Source organism: Melanotaenia boesemani, chromosome 5, assembly GCF_017639745.1.
Source record: "Melanotaenia boesemani isolate fMelBoe1 chromosome 5, fMelBoe1.pri, whole genome shotgun sequence".
Classification (NCBI taxonomy): Eukaryota; Metazoa; Chordata; class Actinopteri; order Atheriniformes; family Melanotaeniidae; genus Melanotaenia; species Melanotaenia boesemani.
This window is the reverse complement of record NC_055686.1, coordinates 5,130,323-5,151,787: the sequence shown is the minus strand read 5'-3', so window position 1 is coordinate 5,151,787 and position 21,465 is coordinate 5,130,323. Positions and strand designations below refer to the sequence as shown.

The 21,465-nt window shown below is 41.7% G+C and overlaps 1 protein-coding gene across 4 annotated transcripts in view; it reads right to left on the bottom strand.

The window, feature by feature from the left end:
* The window catches only part of LOC121640440 (butyrophilin-like protein 2), a 65,330-nt gene that overhangs the window by 5,032 nt on the left and 38,833 nt on the right, over nucleotides 1-21,465 (bottom strand). For all 4 annotated transcript variants that reach the window (XM_041986192.1, XM_041986195.1, XM_041986194.1 and 1 more), the window contains one exon: nucleotides 19,894-20,220. In XM_041986192.1, the coding sequence (XP_041842126.1) occupies nucleotides 19,894-20,220 (327 nt within the window). The remainder of the gene's footprint in view (nucleotides 1-19,893; nucleotides 20,221-21,465) is intronic.

Here is a 21,465-nt window from a genome sequence, read left to right as displayed (position 1 = left end):
TCATTGTAGACGGTACAGCTGGAAGGTCAGCTGGCATTTCCTCCACTGCATCTTCCACAGCTGCTCCTTAATGGAAAACTATTTCACCTCGGATTGTCCCTCACTCAGAACCTGGTACAAGGAGAAAGCTGTGGGAATATCAACCCCTTGGCTGACAAGCCTGCCTGCCCTCCTCTTCAATGTGCCACCACACCAAAAGTTATCTTTGAGATTGCTCCAGGATCATTTTTGTGCTCACTGTGGCCCACTGAAGGTCGGTGAAGGTCGGTGATGGATCGGTGGCTCTGTAGTGGTCTGTATAGGTGTTATTGCTGCGCTCCTCACATCCCTCATACACACATTTCTTTCTTGAGGTGTTGCATGTGATAGCGTGGGTCAGGCTCTCCAAATCTGATGTATCAATGATGTGCATCTGGTGAAGCTTTTTAGCAAGAAAGCCTAAATTTTCATGCAGTTTGCACATGTATGTTTCACCATCTGCCAGTGTTGGATGCTCAACCCAGTAGGGGGAAGTGTAAAAAAAGTGAGTGTGATAGATGGAGGTCGGTGTGTTCAGCTAAGAACTTCAAATGGAGGATCTTTATTTAATCCACCAGTAATAGATTCTGTACGTTCTTCTTCTTTTTTGTCACAGTTTGCTTTGTTCCTGTTGTGATCCTGCTGACATCGTCACGTAAAAACAACAACGTCACTGTTGATCTCAGCTCGGCAGCAAGACCCTCATTTTTCTTCTTTTGGTACCTGCAGGCATTTTCAATACCTTGTTGTTTCCATCTCCTCCTTGAAAGTTCAAACACCTCCTCTGCCAATCTCTGCAGCCTGTGCTTCTTTAAGATTTTACTAGTAAATATTCCTGCGATTGTTTGTCGGTGACTGTCTCTCTTTCAAAGTGTGTACTTTGTCACTTCGTACGAACTTCTTCAGCCACTGCTGTGTGAAAAAGGAAGGTTCTTCTTAAGGATGTGCCTGAGATTAGCCGAAGCAGCTTACTGACCGTAGATCTTGGAGATAGATGTTCTTCTTCAGTCTTTGAAGCTGCTTCCTGTATTTTTCTGCTTTGTGTTCAACTTTTTTCAAAGTTTCTTTAACTTTCTATTTAATTTAGCTTCTTTTTCTTCTGCCCAGATCACGTTGCCACAAAGAAACATGTTTTTATAAATGTCTTTTATTTCAGCTGCAGCAAAACAGATGTTTGCTGTAACATTGTGAATACTTTGGTAATTGATCTGTGCTTCCACTAACTTGCATCCCTACATACTTCTGTCCTGACCTTGACGTTCCAGGTTGAGAAATGACTGAAGATTCTGGGCTGACTGGAGGGTGTTTAAACCTCCAAGTAAAGTTTTCCTAGCATTACACGTCTTGCGAGCCTCTCCAGTTCTTTCTCTGGGCACGCTGCTCTCTCAAACTGCAGTCTTTTTGCCTTTTTTCTGTCCTGTTTCTACATCTTTCCTCCATTTCTCTCTCTTTCTAAGTACTGCTGTCTCCTCTGTTCATCAGCATCACGCCTGCACGGTACCGTCTCTGTTTTTCAGCAGCACTGAGTGGCGTGCAGGAACTCTGCATAAATACATTTTAAAAACATCATGTCTATTGTAAATATTCAGGACATATATAACTTACAGTTAAAAACATTTACAGTAAAACAGCTGAATTCATGTTCAGTTAACAATCCAGGAAGTTTTTGCCACATTGACATTATGCTGCCAGGTGGCAATAAAATGAAAAGAGGGGCTAGTCATATAATAAATACTACAGTAATACTTTTAAACAACCATTCATCATTCATTCTCTGTACTGCTTAGTCCATTACGGGTCGCAGGTGAGCTGGAGCCCATCCCAGCATTAACAGGTGAGAGGCAGGTACACCTGGACAGGTCACCAGTCCATCGCAGGGCCAACACATAGGGACAAACAACCATTCACACTCACACACACTCCTAGGGAGAATTTAGAGTCATCAGTTAACCTAACATGCATGTCTTTGGACGGTGGGAGGAAGCCAGAGAACCCGGAGAGAACCCACACAAACACGGGGAGAACATGCAAACTCCAAACAGAAAGGCCACCGCCCTCAAGGTTTGAACCTCCCCCAGCCGAGATTTAAACAAGCATATTATGCTAAATTATACACACTGTTAAAGGAGCTAAGCCTATTGCAGAGCACTGAGAATGTTTGACTCGATGGTGGTTGACGCGCCTTGTCGCTGTCATTAAACCAATAATAAATGTCCACTTCTAATTGCTATGCAGACCTTTTCTGTTTATTCTGCAATCATGCATTTCAAGACAGACAATACAGTTTTGTTAACTCGCGCCACTGCGGTCAAAAACCTTTTTGCCCTTCCGGGTCAAAACACCTGGTGACGTAATGACGTCTTCCTCTTATATACCCTTGTCTATTACCTTTCCAGGTAACAATACAGTGCCCCCTACTGGGTACATACAACATCTACAATAATTGGCTCCTATCCACCGGCCCCTAATTGTTAATGGCAGACTGACATAACAATTCAAACACACATCAATGAAAAGAAAGGAGCCCAAAAAAAAAAAAAAAAAAAAAGTTATGATCCATAAAGTACGTCATAGACCAGTTTACACTTCATGAACCAAACAAAGCTTTGTCACTGGCCTTTCAATAATATTGACCTTAGTCTGCAACCTTACAGAACGCACAAGTCCTTGTTTGTCTGGAAAAACCTCCAGAACCTTTCCAAGTGGCCATGAACCACGTGGAGCTGAAGAATCCATGATCACCACAATATCCCCAGGTTTCAAACTCCTCTTCCTCTCGTTCCACTTCTGTGTTTCCTGGAGCAAAGGTAAGTACTCCTGTATCCATCTCTTCCAAAAAAGATCTGAGATATACTGGACTTGCCTCCAGCGCCTTTTCACGTACAGGTCATGCTGTTCAAATACTCCAGGTGGCAAAGCTGGTTTACCCTTTAAGAGAAGAATATGATTTGGTGTGAGAGGTTCCAGGTCATTAGTGTCATCAGAAAGCTTGGTGATAGGACGGTCATTCAAAATGGCCTCCACTTCACAAAACACAGTATGAAGCCCATCGTCATCCAGCTTCTGTTAATGCAGGATAGAACTGAGGACTCTTCTCACCAGGCGGATCATTCTTTCCCACACACCACCATGGTGTGAGCCTGCTGGGGGATTAAAGCTCCAATGAATTCCAACCTGTGCCATAGTTTCTTGAATCCTGTCTTGATTCAAAGCATTGAGAGCCTCCTTCAATTCTCTGTCTGCTCCAAGGAAGTTGGTGCCATTGTCTGAAGTCAGATGTTTCACCTGTCCCTTCCTGCTGATAAAACGCCGTAATGCATTAATGCATGCGTCTGTATCCAAGGAAACCGCTACTTCCAGATGGACGGCCCTGCTTGCCATACAGGTGAAGATGACTCCATACCGCTTGCAGGTTGATCGTGCTCTCCTCACTTCAACTGGTCCAAAGTAATCTACTCCTGTGTTGGTAAATGGTGGTAAATCAGGAAGGATTCTCACCTTTGGCAGATCAGCCATTTTTTGTTCCACAGCTCTTCCATGGTAACGCCTACAAAAGCTGCAATCACCAATAATTCTCCTGACGGCTGAATTGCCATTTGTGATCCAAAACTTCCTTCTCAGCTTGGACAGTGTGTGGGTTCGACCACTGTGACCTAGGTTCTGATGAACGTGTCTAAGAATGAGTGTTGAGATTGTAATGGAAAATTTATACACATACCCTTATATTCTGTAGACTACACTTTGCATTGTTAAAGCTTGGCTTATGTTTGACTGAGGGAGGAGAATGACTGTGTACCCAGATAAGGATTTAGTGAGCTCCCCTTCCCCCTTTTTACTTTTCTTCTTTGTACCAGGCTGTGAGGAATTTACAACAATGACCTACTCTGATGTTATCAGTTCATTCCTAGTATATTAACCAAGCTCACTTGTATCTCCCCAGACTCACGCAGACAAACTACTTTGACTGTGGGACTCTCATTGCTGATCAGCTCTTAATAAATAATACTTTGTTCGATTCTCACCTAGTGTGTGATCTTTGATAACTAAAAATTCCACAACAATTTGGCGTCACGAACAGGATATCTTGAGTGACTGACCGGAGGACCAGAACCCGTGATCGCGCATCCTGAAGGATACTTCAGCCCCTGGGTCAGCCTTAACCGTCAGGGGACGGCGGAGGGACTCCGTTCAGACACCACTGATATCCAGAACGAAGACTGCGTGTGGAGCAGCACCCAGAATCACACACGGTGAGAAGTTTTCATATTGGAGTCTCATTTACCACCCTTCTCTCACTATCTTATGTAAAATAGGGTAGGGTCCCACGATAGATCACTATTCTACTGCGGTAGGGTAGGGTTAGTCCGGCACTGAGGTGGAAACTTCGGTGGGAATAATAGGCGTTTTAGTCAATTTTTGTGCCTAAGTTTGGGCTCCTCGAAGAAGAAAAATCCAGCAAGGAGACGTCCTAGCTGCAATGGGAAATACAGCTGTTAAGGAGAAGGAGGGTAAATGGGACCCCCAATATGTAACAAAGAAAAAATAAATAAATAGATAAAAGGGCCAAACAATAATATTTAAGGGTAAATATAAGTAATAAAATAAAAAAAACAGATGTCAAATAGGTGCACCTTATAAAATAAAGAAGAAATAAATATATAATAAATAAATAAGCGTATTGCTGAAGCATAAAAGGAAAGAATAATGAAACCAAAGAAGAAGATAACAACAAAAAGAGTCAAAGAGTGTGTGAGTGTGTGTGTGGTTGGAGATTCTCTCACATTCCGAAGCAGCAGAGAGAGAGGACACGTTGCTGGTAATAACGAAGCTCTGTCTAACAGTTTAAGTAGGATTGAGAAATCTCATGAAGAAATAATATGGGTACTTTTAACAGAAAAAACTAAATTAGAAGGAGATGCTAAATTTACGCATGGAAAAGATCCAGATAATGAAAAATGATCTGATCAGGCTGAGGAAATGTTTTGCTCTGCTCCAGAATACTTAAGGACACTTTCGGGTTGTAAAAGCTGGTTGTCTGTTTGGAAAGAAAAATAGAACATTTTATCCATAAGTCTATCTGAAAAACTATAGTTTTTTGAGTCTCAGCTGGCTTGTATTTGCATTTATAAAATATTTTTATAAGAATTTCATTCCTTTCTTATGGACACCTTCATCACAATACTTTAATTTTATTGCTTTCTTTCTACTTAATTTGTGTGTTCTTTTAAACTTGTAAAACATAAATAATTTTACCTTAAAGGAAATTAGATCTGTTAAATCTGAACGACACTTTGCTTACAATGAAGAATGCTTTTGCTTATATACACACTGAAGATTTATTTTTAGCATTGTCAAATCTCTGAGAGAAAACACTTGCAGCTTTCCTCAGACACATACATAATCTCTGTAGGATAAATATTGACCCCTATTTTCTTTTCCTTCTTTTCCTCCTTCCTCCGTCGCCGTCGGAGACACCCTCTCCTGAAGCTCACAGGCTGCATACCTGACCCGAATCAGTTCTTCCGCCTGGATAAAAGTCAGCAGAGACCCACTGATATATATATGTATATATATATATATAAAATTTCTATCACCACCATGTCCTACGAACTGATACGGATGCCATATCTACCAACACCACCTGAAGTTCTACAAGATTCAAGAGAAGAAACAAAGACATCTGATATCCAGCATTTACCACCAGAGTTCCTCTGCTTCTAGTTTCAAAGAGACTGAAACCAGATGTCTGATGGACATGTAAACATCTGTTTTTGGATGGTAGAACACCATCCTTCACAACGCTCCTGATCATGCGTTTATTCAGAGGACAAACCAGGACAAGAGCTCTTCGACCAGCTCCGAGGTGGCGTGGCCGCTGGACTTTGCGGGGCGAACAGAGAGGTGGGTGCTGGGACCCAAGGGTGAAACACCATCCGATTCTACTGACCAGAGAGAGAACATCCATGTGGTGAAAAAGGGTCATTGGCCATAAAAATCAAAAGGCGGTTGGCCATCTGACTGATCCACGGCAGAGCTGACTCGGAGATGAAGCAGTCATGTGACCAGTTAAAACAATGATGGTGAGATTGTTCTGATTTCTTACCCGAAATAATTAATGATTTCATTCAAAATCTTTAGTGAAGTTAAGCAGATCTACATCTTTTATGGAAAGAAAGTGCTAAAGAGTAAACAGAAGAAAGCTTCACTTCTAGACATTTCACACACAATAGACTCGTTCACAGCTGGAACGAGAGACACATTTACATGCACAAATACACGCACGCTCACTGCAACGAAGTACTTGCTTGCTACTGACATCACATAACATGACATGATGAGCTACTAACCCTGTCTTGTTTGTTTTCATGATTTAGAAAGAACAGAACATGTTTAGTGAGCTGGTGACAACAACCTTTCCTCAGTTATCCAACACTGATCGGCTCATTGTTTTATAAAAGAAAGAAATGAGTAAAACGGGGTGAAAATAATATTTTGTTTATTTTATCCCTCTAGATGCATTCTAATGGTTACTCACTGACACATGAATTTATATTTTCTCTACATTACCCGTCTAACCGTTGACCCAGGATCAGATAAGATGGTTTCTCTCTCATTACTACAGCTGAAGTAGTGAGAGTGAGTAAAACCTTCCTGCCAGAGGTGGAAATGCCAACATACTGATTCTTATGTACATTTCTGTAATACTGAATGGCAGTTTCCCTGCTTGGTTCTGTGTGGTGATGCAAACTGCAAGTCCCCTGATTTCCTGAAAACCTTAAGTGTGTGCGTGATTTGCACCAAAACCGTTCATGTGTCTCTGGGTCCTGATTATTTTAAATTTTTATCTTTCACAAATGGCTTAAGTTAAGGTTTTAGTACTCTTGGTATGGTATCTATAATCTATATTAAACAAGGATTGAATCTGAAACAGTTTTAAAGATACAAACTGAAGACATAATAGATTTATTTTTCAGTCAAGCTAACTAAGGATCTGACATCTGTCTGAAAACAGATGAATCAATAAATAAATTGCTTAGAGGAAATTTCCTATGACCTAAAGAAAATGCTGATGTATAAATTAAATGACGTTAAAGGAGCTCCTCTATTTACTGTTATCAGATGTAACTGTATGCAAATTACTTTAAGTAAAACAAAGAAAACCTTAAACACTTAAACAACAAATGTTGAGGCAGATAAAATTACTTTTAGGTCATTGTTAGCTCTGCATTAAAACAGGAAAATGCACTATAAGATGACCATTGAGATACCAGAAGAAAATTAAAACTTGTTTTATATTGGTCTGATATCCATGGATATTTTAAACTGATTCTCTTATACAAATAATAATAATGAAAAAAGGGATTTGTAAAAGACTAAAAGAGGAAAGCGCTGCTCGAGCAAATTTGGCTGATGATGGACACATTATTCATAGAAATTCCAATTGGGTTTACGTCCATATCATCTTGGAGTTGAAAGCATTAATAATAAAAATCTCAAAAACAATTAATGTTTTCCAAACAATTTCAAAATGAACTTTAAGGATCCTCATGAATGCAGGAAAAATTGACCTGCTCTGATTTGGCCTTTCTGCGCAGAACTACTGACGTGACTTTGACAAAGTTTTCTGACTCTGACCTGACGACAAACCACTGATGGACTGATATTGAATGAACTTTCCTTACAGCAGGTTCTTATCCAGGATTGTTTCCACAGAGGGCTGATTGATGTTTTATAATGCTGTTAATTCTGCTGCCATTAACAGTTACACACATTTATTGTCATGAAAAGAAGGTCTGATAATCTGTTTACAGGAGGAGGAGACGTCTACTCTACATCTCTTTTTGTAAAATATGTGTATGTGCATTTTAAAATCAAAAATGGCTTTGACCCTTATGACATTTTGAGATAGAACTTTTACAGGTGGAGAAAATTAAACTTGTACACATGTGCTTGTACTGATGAGGATTGTTTCACAGGAGGAAGCCAGAACAAGCAACTCCAGGATTCAAGTATACAAGAATTTTAATGTTTTGTGTACGATTTTACTCTTACCTGGGATACTGTCACATATTAACAAAAATGGAAAGTATGTCAGTTTTTTGGTAAATTGACTATTCCACCATGCACCTCTCGTTCTGCAGGTATTGTGCGCTCTACTGATGGAAGACCTTGTCTTCTTTGTCAATTTTTTCCCCTAGTTTGCTAAGTTGTCACATGGGGTGGACCATGTGCCAAAAGGGGGGATGGTATCTTCTATAACATCTTGGTTTACAAAAGGCTTCACTGTGGTGGCTGAACAGTACTGCAAAAATGTTTGATCTGTGCAGGCTACAATACAGCCCGCCCTCTTGCCTGCCCTCCAGCTGGTCATACACCACCTAATCAGCATTTTTGATCACGTGATGATGGATTTCATTGAGTTAACACTTGCAGAAGATAAGAAATATTGTTTAGTCATGGTTGACATGTGGCCAAAAATGGGTTAAAGCTTTTTCAGCAAAGCATGCTACAAGTTCAGTCGTGGCTAAGGCTCTGGTGACTGAGATCGTTCCAAGATGGGGATTCCAGTTAAGGTCTCATCTGACACTGGTTCATACTTTGTCAATGCAGCCCTGAAAGAGGTAAGTGGACTGTTGGGGTTCCAGCTTAAGACTCATTGTGCTTATCACCCACAAATCAGGCGGAGCAATCGAGCGTGAAAATACCGTTTTGTAAGGTAAGCTGGCAAAATGTTGTGAAGAAACAGGATTGTCCTTGTCAGGGCTTGATGTATGGATTAAAGGAAAGTTGAAAACTGAGAATGATCAAAGAATACTTTATTGTGCAGAGGAAAAGTCAGGTTAGTTGGGAGTACGGCTGGAGCGGGCAGACTGGGATCTTCGCGGCACGGTCTGGTCCAGGTATGGGTTCTTGGGAAGAGAGAGAAGGTTTCGAAGGTTAGCTGAGTTAGCACAAGGTGCAGACAAGATAATGAAAGCGACTGGAGGTCTGAGTGGAGTTTCAGAGCAGGTGAGATGATGAGTAGGTGTCTTCTAGCTGCGCCGTCCTGATTGCGGTGACCAAGGGTGTGTCAAATATGGTCAACAGGAAACCAGGGGTGAGGATGAGCGTGGGCCATGACAGTCCTGGCCTAAAGCCTTCCCACTCGCACATGAGAATGAGGAAATGTGCCCGAAACGAACCTCAGCAAGATTTGAGATTCTGTTTGGCAGACCTCCTCACACTAGTCTGGATCCCCCAGGACTCTCCGTGTCTACCACATACTGTGAAGGTAACATGCTTGCTTATTGCTAAAATTTGTCCAAAGTTCTCTCACAGGTGCACAGTGTGGCTAAGGAAGGCCTGCCACGCCAGCATCAGATCTGCTCCACTCCTTGGTTCCGGGAGACTGGATCTTGGTCAGGGAGACGAGAAGAAAGCACTGGCGTTTTGAAAGGTGACTGGGTCCATTCCAGGTCCTGTTGGTCACTCATACAGCAGTGAAGGTCGCTGAAAGGTCCACGTGGATTCACACATCCCACTGTAGGAGGTTCCAAGGTACACCAACCCGAGCTCCAGCTGACCTCTCAACCACAGGGCAGAATAATCCCTGAGGTCAGCCCCGTGCGAGATAGTCCATTCTCCACGTGACAACATGAAGTACACCCAGGCTGCCGGGAGGGGATGGTCGTGCGTCATCCTCTTCATCCTTGTCGCCTTCCTCCTCTGGTACCTGGACCCAACCGGTCCTCGCCCAACACAGTGCACCCTAGCTTCGTCCCAACCCGCCAGATGACTGCAGGGGACAGAAGCACCCTCTTTGAGGAGGCACCGCCGAGATGACCACACCCTTCAGCATCATGACAACGCTGAATTTTCCAACAATACAAACTCCACATGTGTTTTATCCAGAACTGTTTTCCGCTTAAGAGATCATATTTTTCTCCATCTCTCTGTTTTTAGCGAAACGGGACAGATGCACTATTCTTTTTAGGACACTCTAGTTTGTCAGCGTATTATTCCAGTCTCATGTATATCCTCACCTTGCCCCAAATGCTCTGACTCGTTCACCTTAAATTCTTGTGATTATTCCCTGACTGTTCTCTTTCTACAGAGTGAGGCTTAAGAGTTGTTGTGTTTAAACATTACGGCCTTTTCCTGACCCCTTTTATCACCCCCATCTGTTAAACGCGGTATCTTCTCTCCACAGATGAAAGGATTTATGATGGCTTTGCCCTGGTTGGGGGGGTTGGGGAACTAGCATGGACTGTGGAAGATCTATCAATCTCTTTGGAAAATTTAACCTCTTTAGTGGATTCTGGCTTTAGTTTGCTGCAAAAAGAAGTTTAGGCTTTGAGAATAATGTCTCTATAAAACAGGATGGCTCTTGATTTTTATTAGCTACACAAAGTGACACTTGTGATCTGATTGGAGATCAATGTTGTACCTTTGTCCCTGATACATCTGTTAACTTGTCTGTGATCCATGATGCCCTTACTGATCTCTGGGACTGGCTTACTAGTGGTTCTTGTATTTCTCCATATGGTGGTTTGAAGTTCTTTGAGTAAATTTTCTCTTTATGTGTGATTAATATGTTGCATTTTAATCAAAGGGGTGGATTGTAATGGAAAATTTATACACATACCCTTATATTCTGTAGACTACACTTTGCATTGTTAAAGCTTGGCTTATGTTTGACTGAGGGAGGAGAATGACTGTGTACCCAGATAAGGATTTAGTGAGCTCCCCTTCCCCCTTTTTACTTTTCTTCTTTGTACCAGGCTGTGAGGAATTTACAACAATGACCTACTGTGATGTTATCAGTTCATTCCTAGTATATTAACCAAGCTCACTTGTATCTCCCCAGACTCACGCAGACAAACTCCTTTGACTGTGGGACTCTCATTGCTGATCAGCTCTTAATAAATAATACTTTGTTCGATTCTCACCTAGTGTGTGATCTTTGATAACTAAAAATTCCACAACAAGATGTGCTGGTATTTGGAAAGAATGAGCGGATGCTTGGTTTCTTCTGGCATTGCTCCCCTGCTCAGTCTTCCTCCAACTCGCAGAAGCCCATCTTCCAGAACTGGATCCAGCCTATATATGGGACTCTGTCTACTCACTGTTCCTCCCTTTGACAGAGCAGAAATTTCCTCGCCAAATGTCTGTCGCTGACAATAGCAGATTATGGCGTTCTCTGCAGCCGATAACTCATCTAGAGTCAGAATGCCACTCCTAGTTGTTGATGTAACCCCCTTTCCATTAACTAGACTTGAATCAACCTGATGTCCTTGCTTCTTCAAGCTGCTTTGATCCAACAAAATAGCCTTTAATCTGAGGATCCAGGCAACTGCGAATTTGAGTTTCCTCCAGTCTGAAAAGTAGGTTATAAGCTGGTCAGTTGGGCTGGAGATGTCACACACCTTGATGGCATTTACTGTCGTCTCCCTTCTGAGCTCTTGATCATCAGAATCCATTGAGACATCCAACACAGTTTTAGGCCATTCCTTCTCATGCCTCCAAAGAAATGTGGGACCTTCCAGCCATCTGCTACTGTTCAGAAACTCAGAGATCTTCATTCCCCTCGATGCGTCATCCGCTGGATTATCCTTTGAGCCAACATGTCTCCATTGTGAGGGTTCAGATGTTTCTCTGATGGTTGAAATTCTGTTGGCCACAAATGTATGAAACCGTCTGTCCTTGTTGTTCAGGTATTTCAACACAGATGTGCTGTCCGTCCAAAAGACTGACTCCTCCACCAGAAAGTCCAACTCTGTCTTTAGCAATAAATCCACTCTGGAAACAAGGACAGCTGCTGTTAACTCCAGTCTGGGAATAGTTACAGTCTTCAGTGGTGTCCACTCTGGCTTTACCGAGCAGGAAAGCAACCTGGATGTCATTTTTCTGATTCAACATCCGTATGTATGTCACGGTTCCATATCCTTTTTCACTGGCATCTGCAAAGTGATGTAGTTGAGCATGCTTTATCTTTCCAAAACTCACTGGTTTGATGCATCGTTCCACGCTGAATGCAGTTAGTCGATCCAAGCCCTCCAACCACCTTTTCCACTGAGGCAAGATGTCATTTGGTAAATCTTCATCCCATCCACAACCTCTCCTACAGAGCTCTTGTTGCATCATCTTGGCATGTAAAGTGATTGGTGCTAGAAAACCTAGCGGGTCATACACAGAGCTGGTAACTGACAGCATGCCACGTCAGGTCAGAGACTGTTGTTTCATATCCATTTTGAATCTGAATGAGTCCGTCTCCACACACCATTGTAGACCCAGAACTCTTTCCACTGGCAGTTTATCTCGGGCCAGATATAACTCCTTTAGGTCCTTGGCTCTTTGATCTTCTGCGATGGCCTGCAATACAGCACGACTGTTGCTGATCCATTTTTCCAAGTGGAATCCTCCTTTCTGACACAAAGCAGTAAGATCCATAATCATTTGGATGGCTTCTCCTTCTGTGGCTGAACTCTTCAAACAGTCATCCACATAGAAATTTTGTTTGATGGACTGAACCACCTCATCCAAAAATATAGACTGGTTATCATCAGCTGTTTTCCTCAGAGCATAACTTGCGCAACTAGGAGATGATGCAGCTCCGAATAGATGTACAGTCATTCGATACTCTATGAAGTCCTGAGTGATGTCCCCATCTGGCCACCACAGAAAGCAAAGAAAATCTCTATCTTCTTCAACAACTCTCACACGATGGAACATAGCTTGGATATCACCAACAAAGGCCACAGGTTCCTTTCTGAAACGAAGCAGAACTCCAAGCAACGAGCTGGTAAGATTAGGGCCTGGCAACAGTTCACCGTTTAATGATGCACTTTGAAATGTGGCTCCACAATCAAACACCACACGCAAAGATTTTTTCCTTGGATGGTAAACGCCATGGTGGGGAATGTACCACACTTTCCCGTTCTTACAGTGGAGTTGTTCCTGAGGCACTTGTTCTGCGTAGTTTTTACTAATGAGCATGTTCATGTACTCGGTGTACTCATGATGTAGTTGTTTATTATTCAGGAATCTTTTCCTCAGACCTTGGATCCTTTGCTTAGCCACTGCAATGTTGTTAGGCAGATGCACTTCTTCATTCTTAAAGGGCAATTTCAAACAATATCTTCCCTCTTGAAGTACTGCTGAATGCTTCATGATTTTTAAAAATCTGAGGTCTTCTCTGGACATCTCATTCTCCTTTGGTTTTTTTTCATTAAACTCATGGTTGTACTGTTTGACCAGCATTTCCTCAAACTTACAAACAGAGATCTTATTTACAGTAGCCAAGGGCAGCTCCACCTCTGACGCACCACTGTTACCAGTCAGTGGGCCATTGACCACCCACCCCAGCACCGTCTGAATAGCATACGGACCATTTCCGCAACTATTAATGACTTCCCATGGTTCTAATATTTTGGGGGAGTTGGTACCAATCAACAGGTCGACGGTTGCTTTTGTCTTTGGGATGTTAATCTTGGACAAATATGACCGTTTTGCAAGCTCTTCAGGTGTAACCATGTTGTCAACATTGACTGGCATTTTTGTCTGTGTGAGAACTTCTGGAAGAACATGATAGTTGTTACTGTTCAGACCAGAAACCTCCAAACCAGTCAGCGAGTAGGCTTGAACCACTGCTTGTTGTCCCATTGTGCTCAACAAAACGTTTGTTTTTCTCCCTGTGACTTTCAGTTGCTGCATTAGATGTTCCGAGCAAAATGTTGCTGAACTTCCGGAATCCAAAAAGGCATAAGTTTGTATGAAATGATTTCCCTTTGCACTTCTGACCTTTACAGGGAGGATGGGCAATACACACCGATCCTGACCGGCCCCTGTATGTCCACATGTTTGAGATGAAGTTGGCTGGGTAAATGTTCCCTGGTGTTCCAATGTTGGTTGTCTTTTAATGTGAAGCACAGTGGGATGGGTTTGGCCACAAACTTTACATGTCATGCGCCTGGCACATTCACGGCTCGTGTCCTACACGTAGACAGGCAAAGCAAAAGTGAATCTTTTCCTTGTGTTTCTTCTCCTTGAACTGGTTGCATTCCTCCAAAGAATGATTTTGACCACAACAAAGACATCCAGCCCTTTTAATCCTTTCTTGCTGGGATGTTGACTCTTTGTCTCCCTCTGGTGTTTCCATAGATGTTACAGTGGTGGCCACAATGTTTCCCTTTATTCTGGTTCTAGGTTGTGTTATAAAACCAGAAAAGGTCTTCCCGCCAGCAGTATTAGGTGAATCCTTTATTTCTCCAAACAGTGGATCAGAAAGACTGCTGACATGACGCTCAATAAACATGACCAGGTAATTAAAGCAAGCTGGCTGATTTGTTGTCTCCATTATGTCATGAGCTATTGTCCTCCATTGCTCTCTCCATTTAAAGGGCAACTTGGATATAATAACTCTCATGTTTACTGGCATATCCAGCTCCTGCATGTACTGAAGCTCCTCCATCACATTGCAGCATCCTCTCAAGAACAATGCATAAGTTTGAAATGGTTTAACATCCTCAGATTTTATTATTTGCCAAGTCAGCGTTTTTTCCATATAAGCAGATGCAATTTTGTACTGGTTTCCAAAATGCTTCTGAAGAAGATCCTTTGCCACTGCGTAGCCGCGCTCTGGAGTGTAATGGAAAATTTATACACATAGCCCTTATACTCTATAATTTACCTTTTGTATTATTAACAACCTTGACTTATGCTTCACTGGGGAGGAGAACGACTTGTACCCAGATAATATTTAGTGAGCTCTCCTCCCCATCGCAGATGTTGATAACAGTCTTTAGAAAACATTGTACCAGGCTGTGCAGGGTTTGCAGACAATGTACTGAAGATTTGCAACCAACGACCTTGATGCCATCACGTCATGCGAGTCTATATTAACCAAGCCCATGTGTGTTTCTGCGGATTTGCTCAGCCAAAACTGTTTGACTGTGTGACTCTCATTGCTGATCAGCTCTTAATAAAATACTCTGTTTGATTCTCACTTAGTGTGTGATCTTTGATAATAAAATTCCACAACAGGAGTCATGTGCTGACAGCTACGCACCAACTCACGTGGCTGCCTTCTGGTGAACTGCTCCAAATAATACAGACAGTCTGCCTTCCCAGCCTTTTTCTCCACTCCTTGCTCAAAGGCTTTAATGAATGTTTTGTATTGGAGAGGATCCCCATCAAATATTGGAATATCTCGTGGTGGCAGTGTTGTCAAATGCTGCTGCTGCACCAAAGCTGCTGTAATTTCATTTTGCTTGTGCATAATGGTGAGCATTTCTCCAGGTTGATTCAGAATGCTTTGTTGATGAGAAGATGTCTGTTGAAAATGCTGTGATGCTCCCAACATGTTTTCCTGATTTGGTCTTTTGTAGTTGCACTGTTGCCTTGATGCTGCTGTAGCCCATTGCTGCATTTCCTTTGGTCGCACATCCTTTGATAGAGTTTTATAAGGTTGTAATGAACATTGTGTTGAATCCCTTTGTTGAGCTGGTTTACTTGCTTCAGGTTGATATTCTGTTGCCAAAGGATTTAACATCTTGATGGATTCGGTTTTCCTTTTTCCAAGTATGAGTTCATACCATTGGTGAGACCTTGAGAAGAACTTCCTTTGTCTGGAGCTTGTAATACAGCCAACTTAGCTGTTGATGCAGCTATCTCAGCTTCCAAATCAAGTTGCTCTCTTTTCCTCCTCAGCTGCTGTTCCTGCTCCTCCAAAGCATGCTTGGCTGCTAATGCTGCAGCACGAGCAACAAGTGCAGCCTTTTCTGCTGCAGCCTTTCTGACAGCAGAAGATGTGGTGCTTGACCTGCCACTGTGATGGCTCCTATGACTTAAGCGTTTGCTGATGTTAGAAACACTATCCTCAGGATTAATGTCATCCACAACAACATAATTTTCATTAGCATTTCCTTCATCACATGAGATCCATCCTTTTGTATTAGCAATACACTCATTAACAGATAACATTTTTGCTTTAAACCATACATCATGTTTTTCCTTTTCATCTCGAGGCAGTAAACCCAGCAAAGAGTTATGCATTTTTATCACATCACCACACACTTCAATCAATTGTTCAAGAGCATTTTGCACCTGTGTTTTATCTTGTTTTAACATCAACTCTTGTATTGTTTTCCTTATGTTCGCTGCTTTATTTAATTTTGCCTTTCTACCAGATTGCAATCTTTCCAATTCATTGGCAAGCGCCTTTGACGTAAGCTTAACCACGCGTTTTTCAGTTTGTGCTGCGTCATAGTCAAACTCACTACTAAATGCTTTGTCAGTTTGCACATCAGCTCCGGTTAAGTTAATGTCAGACACTTCATCGCGCGTCTCCATTATGAAACGTCAATCCGGTTACAATCTGCGGCGAAAGAACGCGCACAGTTTATTGCTACTCCACTTCGGGAACCAATGCATTGGATTTATACCCAATTTTGTGTGCACACATTTAACAGGCCATATTGTGTAGCGCTACAAATACCTCGATGCATTGGGCGCCTTGCTGTCGTCCGGTAAACAGGTAATCCAGTGAACAGGTTGTCAGATGCTCCATATCCAGCTCAGCCGTCGCACCGTTGCTCCAACGTTCCCCTTCACCTCTACCGCAGACGTTTTCCAATCCGATCCAGCAGCTAACCTTGTCCTCCGTACTCCGATCCGTGCCAAAGTGCCGAAGTAATCCACAAAGTTCCAACAGAAAAGGTTTTTGACTAATGTTAAAGGAGCTAAGCCTATTGCAGAGCACTGAGAATGTTTGACTCGGTGGTGGTTGACGCGCCTTGTCGCTGTCATTAAACCAATAATAAATGTCCATTTCTAATTGCTATGCAGACCTTTTCTATTTATTCTGCAATCATGCATTTCAAGACAGACAATACAGTTTTGTTAACTCGCGCCACTGCGATCAAAAACCTTTTTGCCCTTCCGGGTCAAAACACCTGGTGACGTAATGACGTCTTCCTCTTATATACCCTTGTCTATTACCTTTCCAGGTAACAATACAGTGCCCCCTACTGGGTACATACAACATCTACAATAATTGGCTCCTATACACACATTTAATCTTACTTTAGGTAATGGATTGGCCCTTCTGAGTGAACTGAAATAGATGCAACCCTGTTCCTGCAATTAAAGTAACAGGGTTGAAAATCAATGCTAACGTTAGCTTGTATTAGCGACAATATGCTAGCTGTGAAATGTAATGTTACTGTTAACATTGAGGACAGAGTTGGTTATATTAAATAATAAAGAAAATAACAACTGAGTAACAGGGTTGCTTTGGTTAGAGCGACACACTCAGTCACGGCTGCAATGTTTGAGAAAATATGAAAAATCTGCAGAGAAACCTGAACCTTGGTCTGTCCATGCTGTTAGCATAAATCTTGATGAGTGCTTTCCCCTGTGTCATGTGACCCACTGTTTTTCTTCTTCTGCCATGCTCAGTAGGTTTTAGTAACAGGGCTGCACGCATGTTGTGGAACAACTTCAGCACATTATTACTGTTATTTAAGATATGCTGATTATTAAGTTAACTGTTCCAATAATAAAACACTTAGACAAGATCGTCCAAAACAAGTGCAGTAAAATCTTATTCCAATGGTTTTATTTGACATGCAAGTTTGTCGTCTAGAAGTAAGGACATGAGAAAAAGGACATTTTAGAGGGTGCTTGAGGTCTATATGGTAGCCTGAATAATATTTTGGAACAAATCTTCCAACAACTATATTTACATTTTTCCTCAAGAAAAGTAGAATTTACACAAGCAGTGCATGTATTAGTGTACTGTACACACATTACTTGATATTTTACAGGTGGGACGTAAAATGTCCTCCAATTCTGGAACGTTCCATGTTGTGATGTGAGCTCGGTCTGGAAACCTTTTTCTTTATTTCAGTTAATTTAACATACACTTTATTTGTAACAATGACCATTTCTTTTATATTTGACATTTTATTAGCAGCTTTGGCTGGGTGGTTAACTAACTGGGTGCACACGTTTAGTTGACTCATTCCAGGCTTCCTACAGGTTTTTACAAGTTAAATTTAAGACTTTTTAAGACCTTTTTAAGACAACTTGGAACAGAATTTAATACCCATTTCACGGCCACATTGGCAAAAATGACTCCTAGAATTAAAGAAAATGTATATATTTACATCAGCAGTGATTATTACAATGACCTGGGTGTGTGACCGCTGCTGCTAGAGTTTTAACCAGGACTAAGAGATCTGAACACATCACACCAGTTATGAAATCTTTACACTGGCTTCCAGTCAGTCACAGAATAGATTTTAAAACCCTTGTGCTTGTTTAAAAATCCCAGAATGGTTTAGGCCCAGAATACATCTGTGTTATGTTCAGAGAATATAAACCTAGCAGAGCTCTTAGATCCAAAGACTCTGGTCAACTAGTCCAGACCAGAGTCCAGACTAAACATGGAGAAGCAGCATTTAGCTGTTATGCTGCAAACAAATGGAACAAACTGCCAGTGGAGATTAAACTTTCCCCAAATGTAGACATTTTTAAATCCAGGTTAAAAACATTTCTTTTCTCATGCACCTATGCATGAAATCTGCACGGTAATTTTTTAAATTTATCTTGCTTTTAATCATTTTAATGTAATTTATTATTTTATTGTGATTATGTGTTGATGCCTTTTACTATTCTAAATATCTGTAATGTCTTTGTTTTATGTAAAGCACTTTGAATGGTCCTGTATATGAAATGTGCTGTACAAATAAACTGCCTTGCCTTGTGTGTAAGGTGCAATGCTTCACTTAAACTGCTTGAAAAATTACCACCTGAAAACACACCCAGTTTTATTTGTTTGTGTTTTAAACTCTACCAGGAGGTGAAACACTCGCTCTCCACTGAGGAGCAACCGGAGTGTTTCTCTCACTGCGGTGTTACGTTGATAAAGCCGTGCACATCACTGGAACGCGCACAGCTGAACAGCCTGAATCTGACGTCATTTTCATTTCTAAGTCGCATTACGGCTTAAAATGGATTCACTATTCTTTACAGGCTTTGTTAACGTCACCACGTTTTCTGAGATCTGAACTTTAAGAATATGTGCGGCGACTGAATAAAACTGTTTAATCAGGACATTTAACAAGAAACTTTTTTCTGTCCGGAGTTTTTTCACCGCATTTCAGTCATTTATGGAAAATTTTTCAGTGATGAAGTTTGGAATTTGGAAAGCCCACCTCCCCACGCTCCAACCCCCTCCATACGTCATCACAGGACTGTGGTGCTGAAGAGGCTTTTAGCTGCTCGAATTAAAGTAGAATTTGACTTTTACACACTCACAAAGAAAGCAGGAGGTTTTCTGCATATTTGGGATGTTCAGAATTCACTGTGTTCAGGTTGTGAGGATTCTTTGTTTCTCCATTTCTGACTTGTTATCTTAAATGTTTTAAATAGATGAGAATGGACATGTTGGAATAAAAGTCCAAGTTAAAATAAAAAATCTACATTTTTCCTACATTTTCACTTTTCTTTACAAGATAATTGTAATTTTTATTTTAATTGTTATATTTTATAATAATATTATAATTATAATGATATAAGTGGTTGAACATGATATTTCATGTTCTCTGTTTGTGCTTTAAGGTTCTTATTTTATGTCCTGGACTTTGAAGACCAGTTAAATAAAGATCTCATATTTGAACTGGTCCTGGTTCCTGTGCGGTCCTAAGGTCCAATCAAACAAGAACTCTACGAGCAGCGTTGTGAGACTGCAGCTAAATGCTGAACTCATTCAATCACATTTACTCTCAAACACACACATTTCACTTTCACCTTCTAATCACACTCTGATCAGTATTGATCACAACTGATCAGCTGATTGGAAAAATACTCAAACATCAGATTTAATCCACTGACCTCTGACTGTGAGACGAACTTCTTTCTCCATCAGGATGTTTCCCTCCCTGCTGTAGACGCTGCAGGTGAAGGTCCTACTGTCATAATCTGTGGGGTGTTTCAGAGTCAGACTGAGGTTTCTAGATTGTAGAGGGTTTCTCTCCATCACTGTTCTTGTTCTGTACAACAGGTGCTGTTCTTCAGGCTGGTCAGAACTGTTCTCATACACATGGACCTTCCTGTAGGTATTATCCCTCCACTCCACTTTAGCGTCTCCAGGCAGGTGAACTGTGGTTCTGCAGGGCAGCAGGACAGACTCCGCTTCTGACTCCACCTCCACCTGGTAGACTGAGAGAAACAAACACCATCAGCTGTACAGACAGCAGCAGCAGCTCTGATGGTCACATGACCGTCTCATCCTGGTCTCTGGGTCTCATGCTGGTGGAGGACTCTCAGTGTTCAGACAGAAGAAGTTCCAGCAGTTTCTTTGAGGACGTGGATCAACCAGGTGACCTGAGCTCACCTGACGTCCGTCACACGTCTGACAGAAACCAGTGAAACCAGTTTCTGATGAAGACCTGTTTTCTTCTTCAGGACATTTGGAGCAGCTACCAAAGAAGAAGTCAGAAGCTGAGGAGGAAGAATCAGATGAATGGATGAGTGAGGAGAGAGTGGAGTAGATAAAGATCAGAGAGCTGAGAACTCTCCACTCCTTAAACAGACGCTGGCTGATCCTCCACAGTCTTCATGTCTGACACACATCAGCTCAGAAACATGAAGATCTGATGAGTCTTCTCTGATCTGAACCATCTGAAGCTGAACTCCACCACGACTGAGCTCAGCTCCAGGAGGAACATGTACTGAAGCTGCTGCATCCAGCTGTTTACCACCACAGAAGAAGAACAGCTGCTCCACATGGAGACTCTGTGTGAGATAAATGCAGTGAAGCTTCAACTCTGTTTGGTAAAGTCATGATGTGGAGCTGCTTTACTGGTGAAGGACTCAGTCTGAAGGAGCTTTCCTGACTTCTGGAACAAAACCTGAACTTTCTCTTCACATTTCTGTCTCAGCTTCTGGAACAAATCTGACTGTCAGAGAACCACAAGAAGAGGGGAGGAGCCAAGATGGCGTCATGTTAAGACATACGTTTTATGTGTCGTAAAATTCATCTGCATTTTTGTATTTTTTATCGCTACACACCTGATAAAAGCCTAAAACATTTATGTACAGATAAAGAACTAAATCCTGTGAAGACACTAAACAAACTCTAGACCCTTTTTGTCCCCCAGCTAACTAGCTCTGTTGGAGAAGCTAAAGAACACATAAGTTTACATGTCCAACAGCGGGAACAAAAAGAAGACAACCAAAACTCTGAAGACTCCAAACAACCACTTATATTCTGAGGTGAGTGATAAATGTAGCTGCATAAACATGGAAGAAGAGGAAGACATAACCCTGAAGCCTCTCCCAGACACATCGTTAAACAGCCCGCCTCCCAAGAACAGTAACAGCATGGATCCCTCCTTGCTGGAACTACAAAGAAATATTATCAGCACCATCAGAATCAATGAACAGGCAGACAAACTGGAAGGT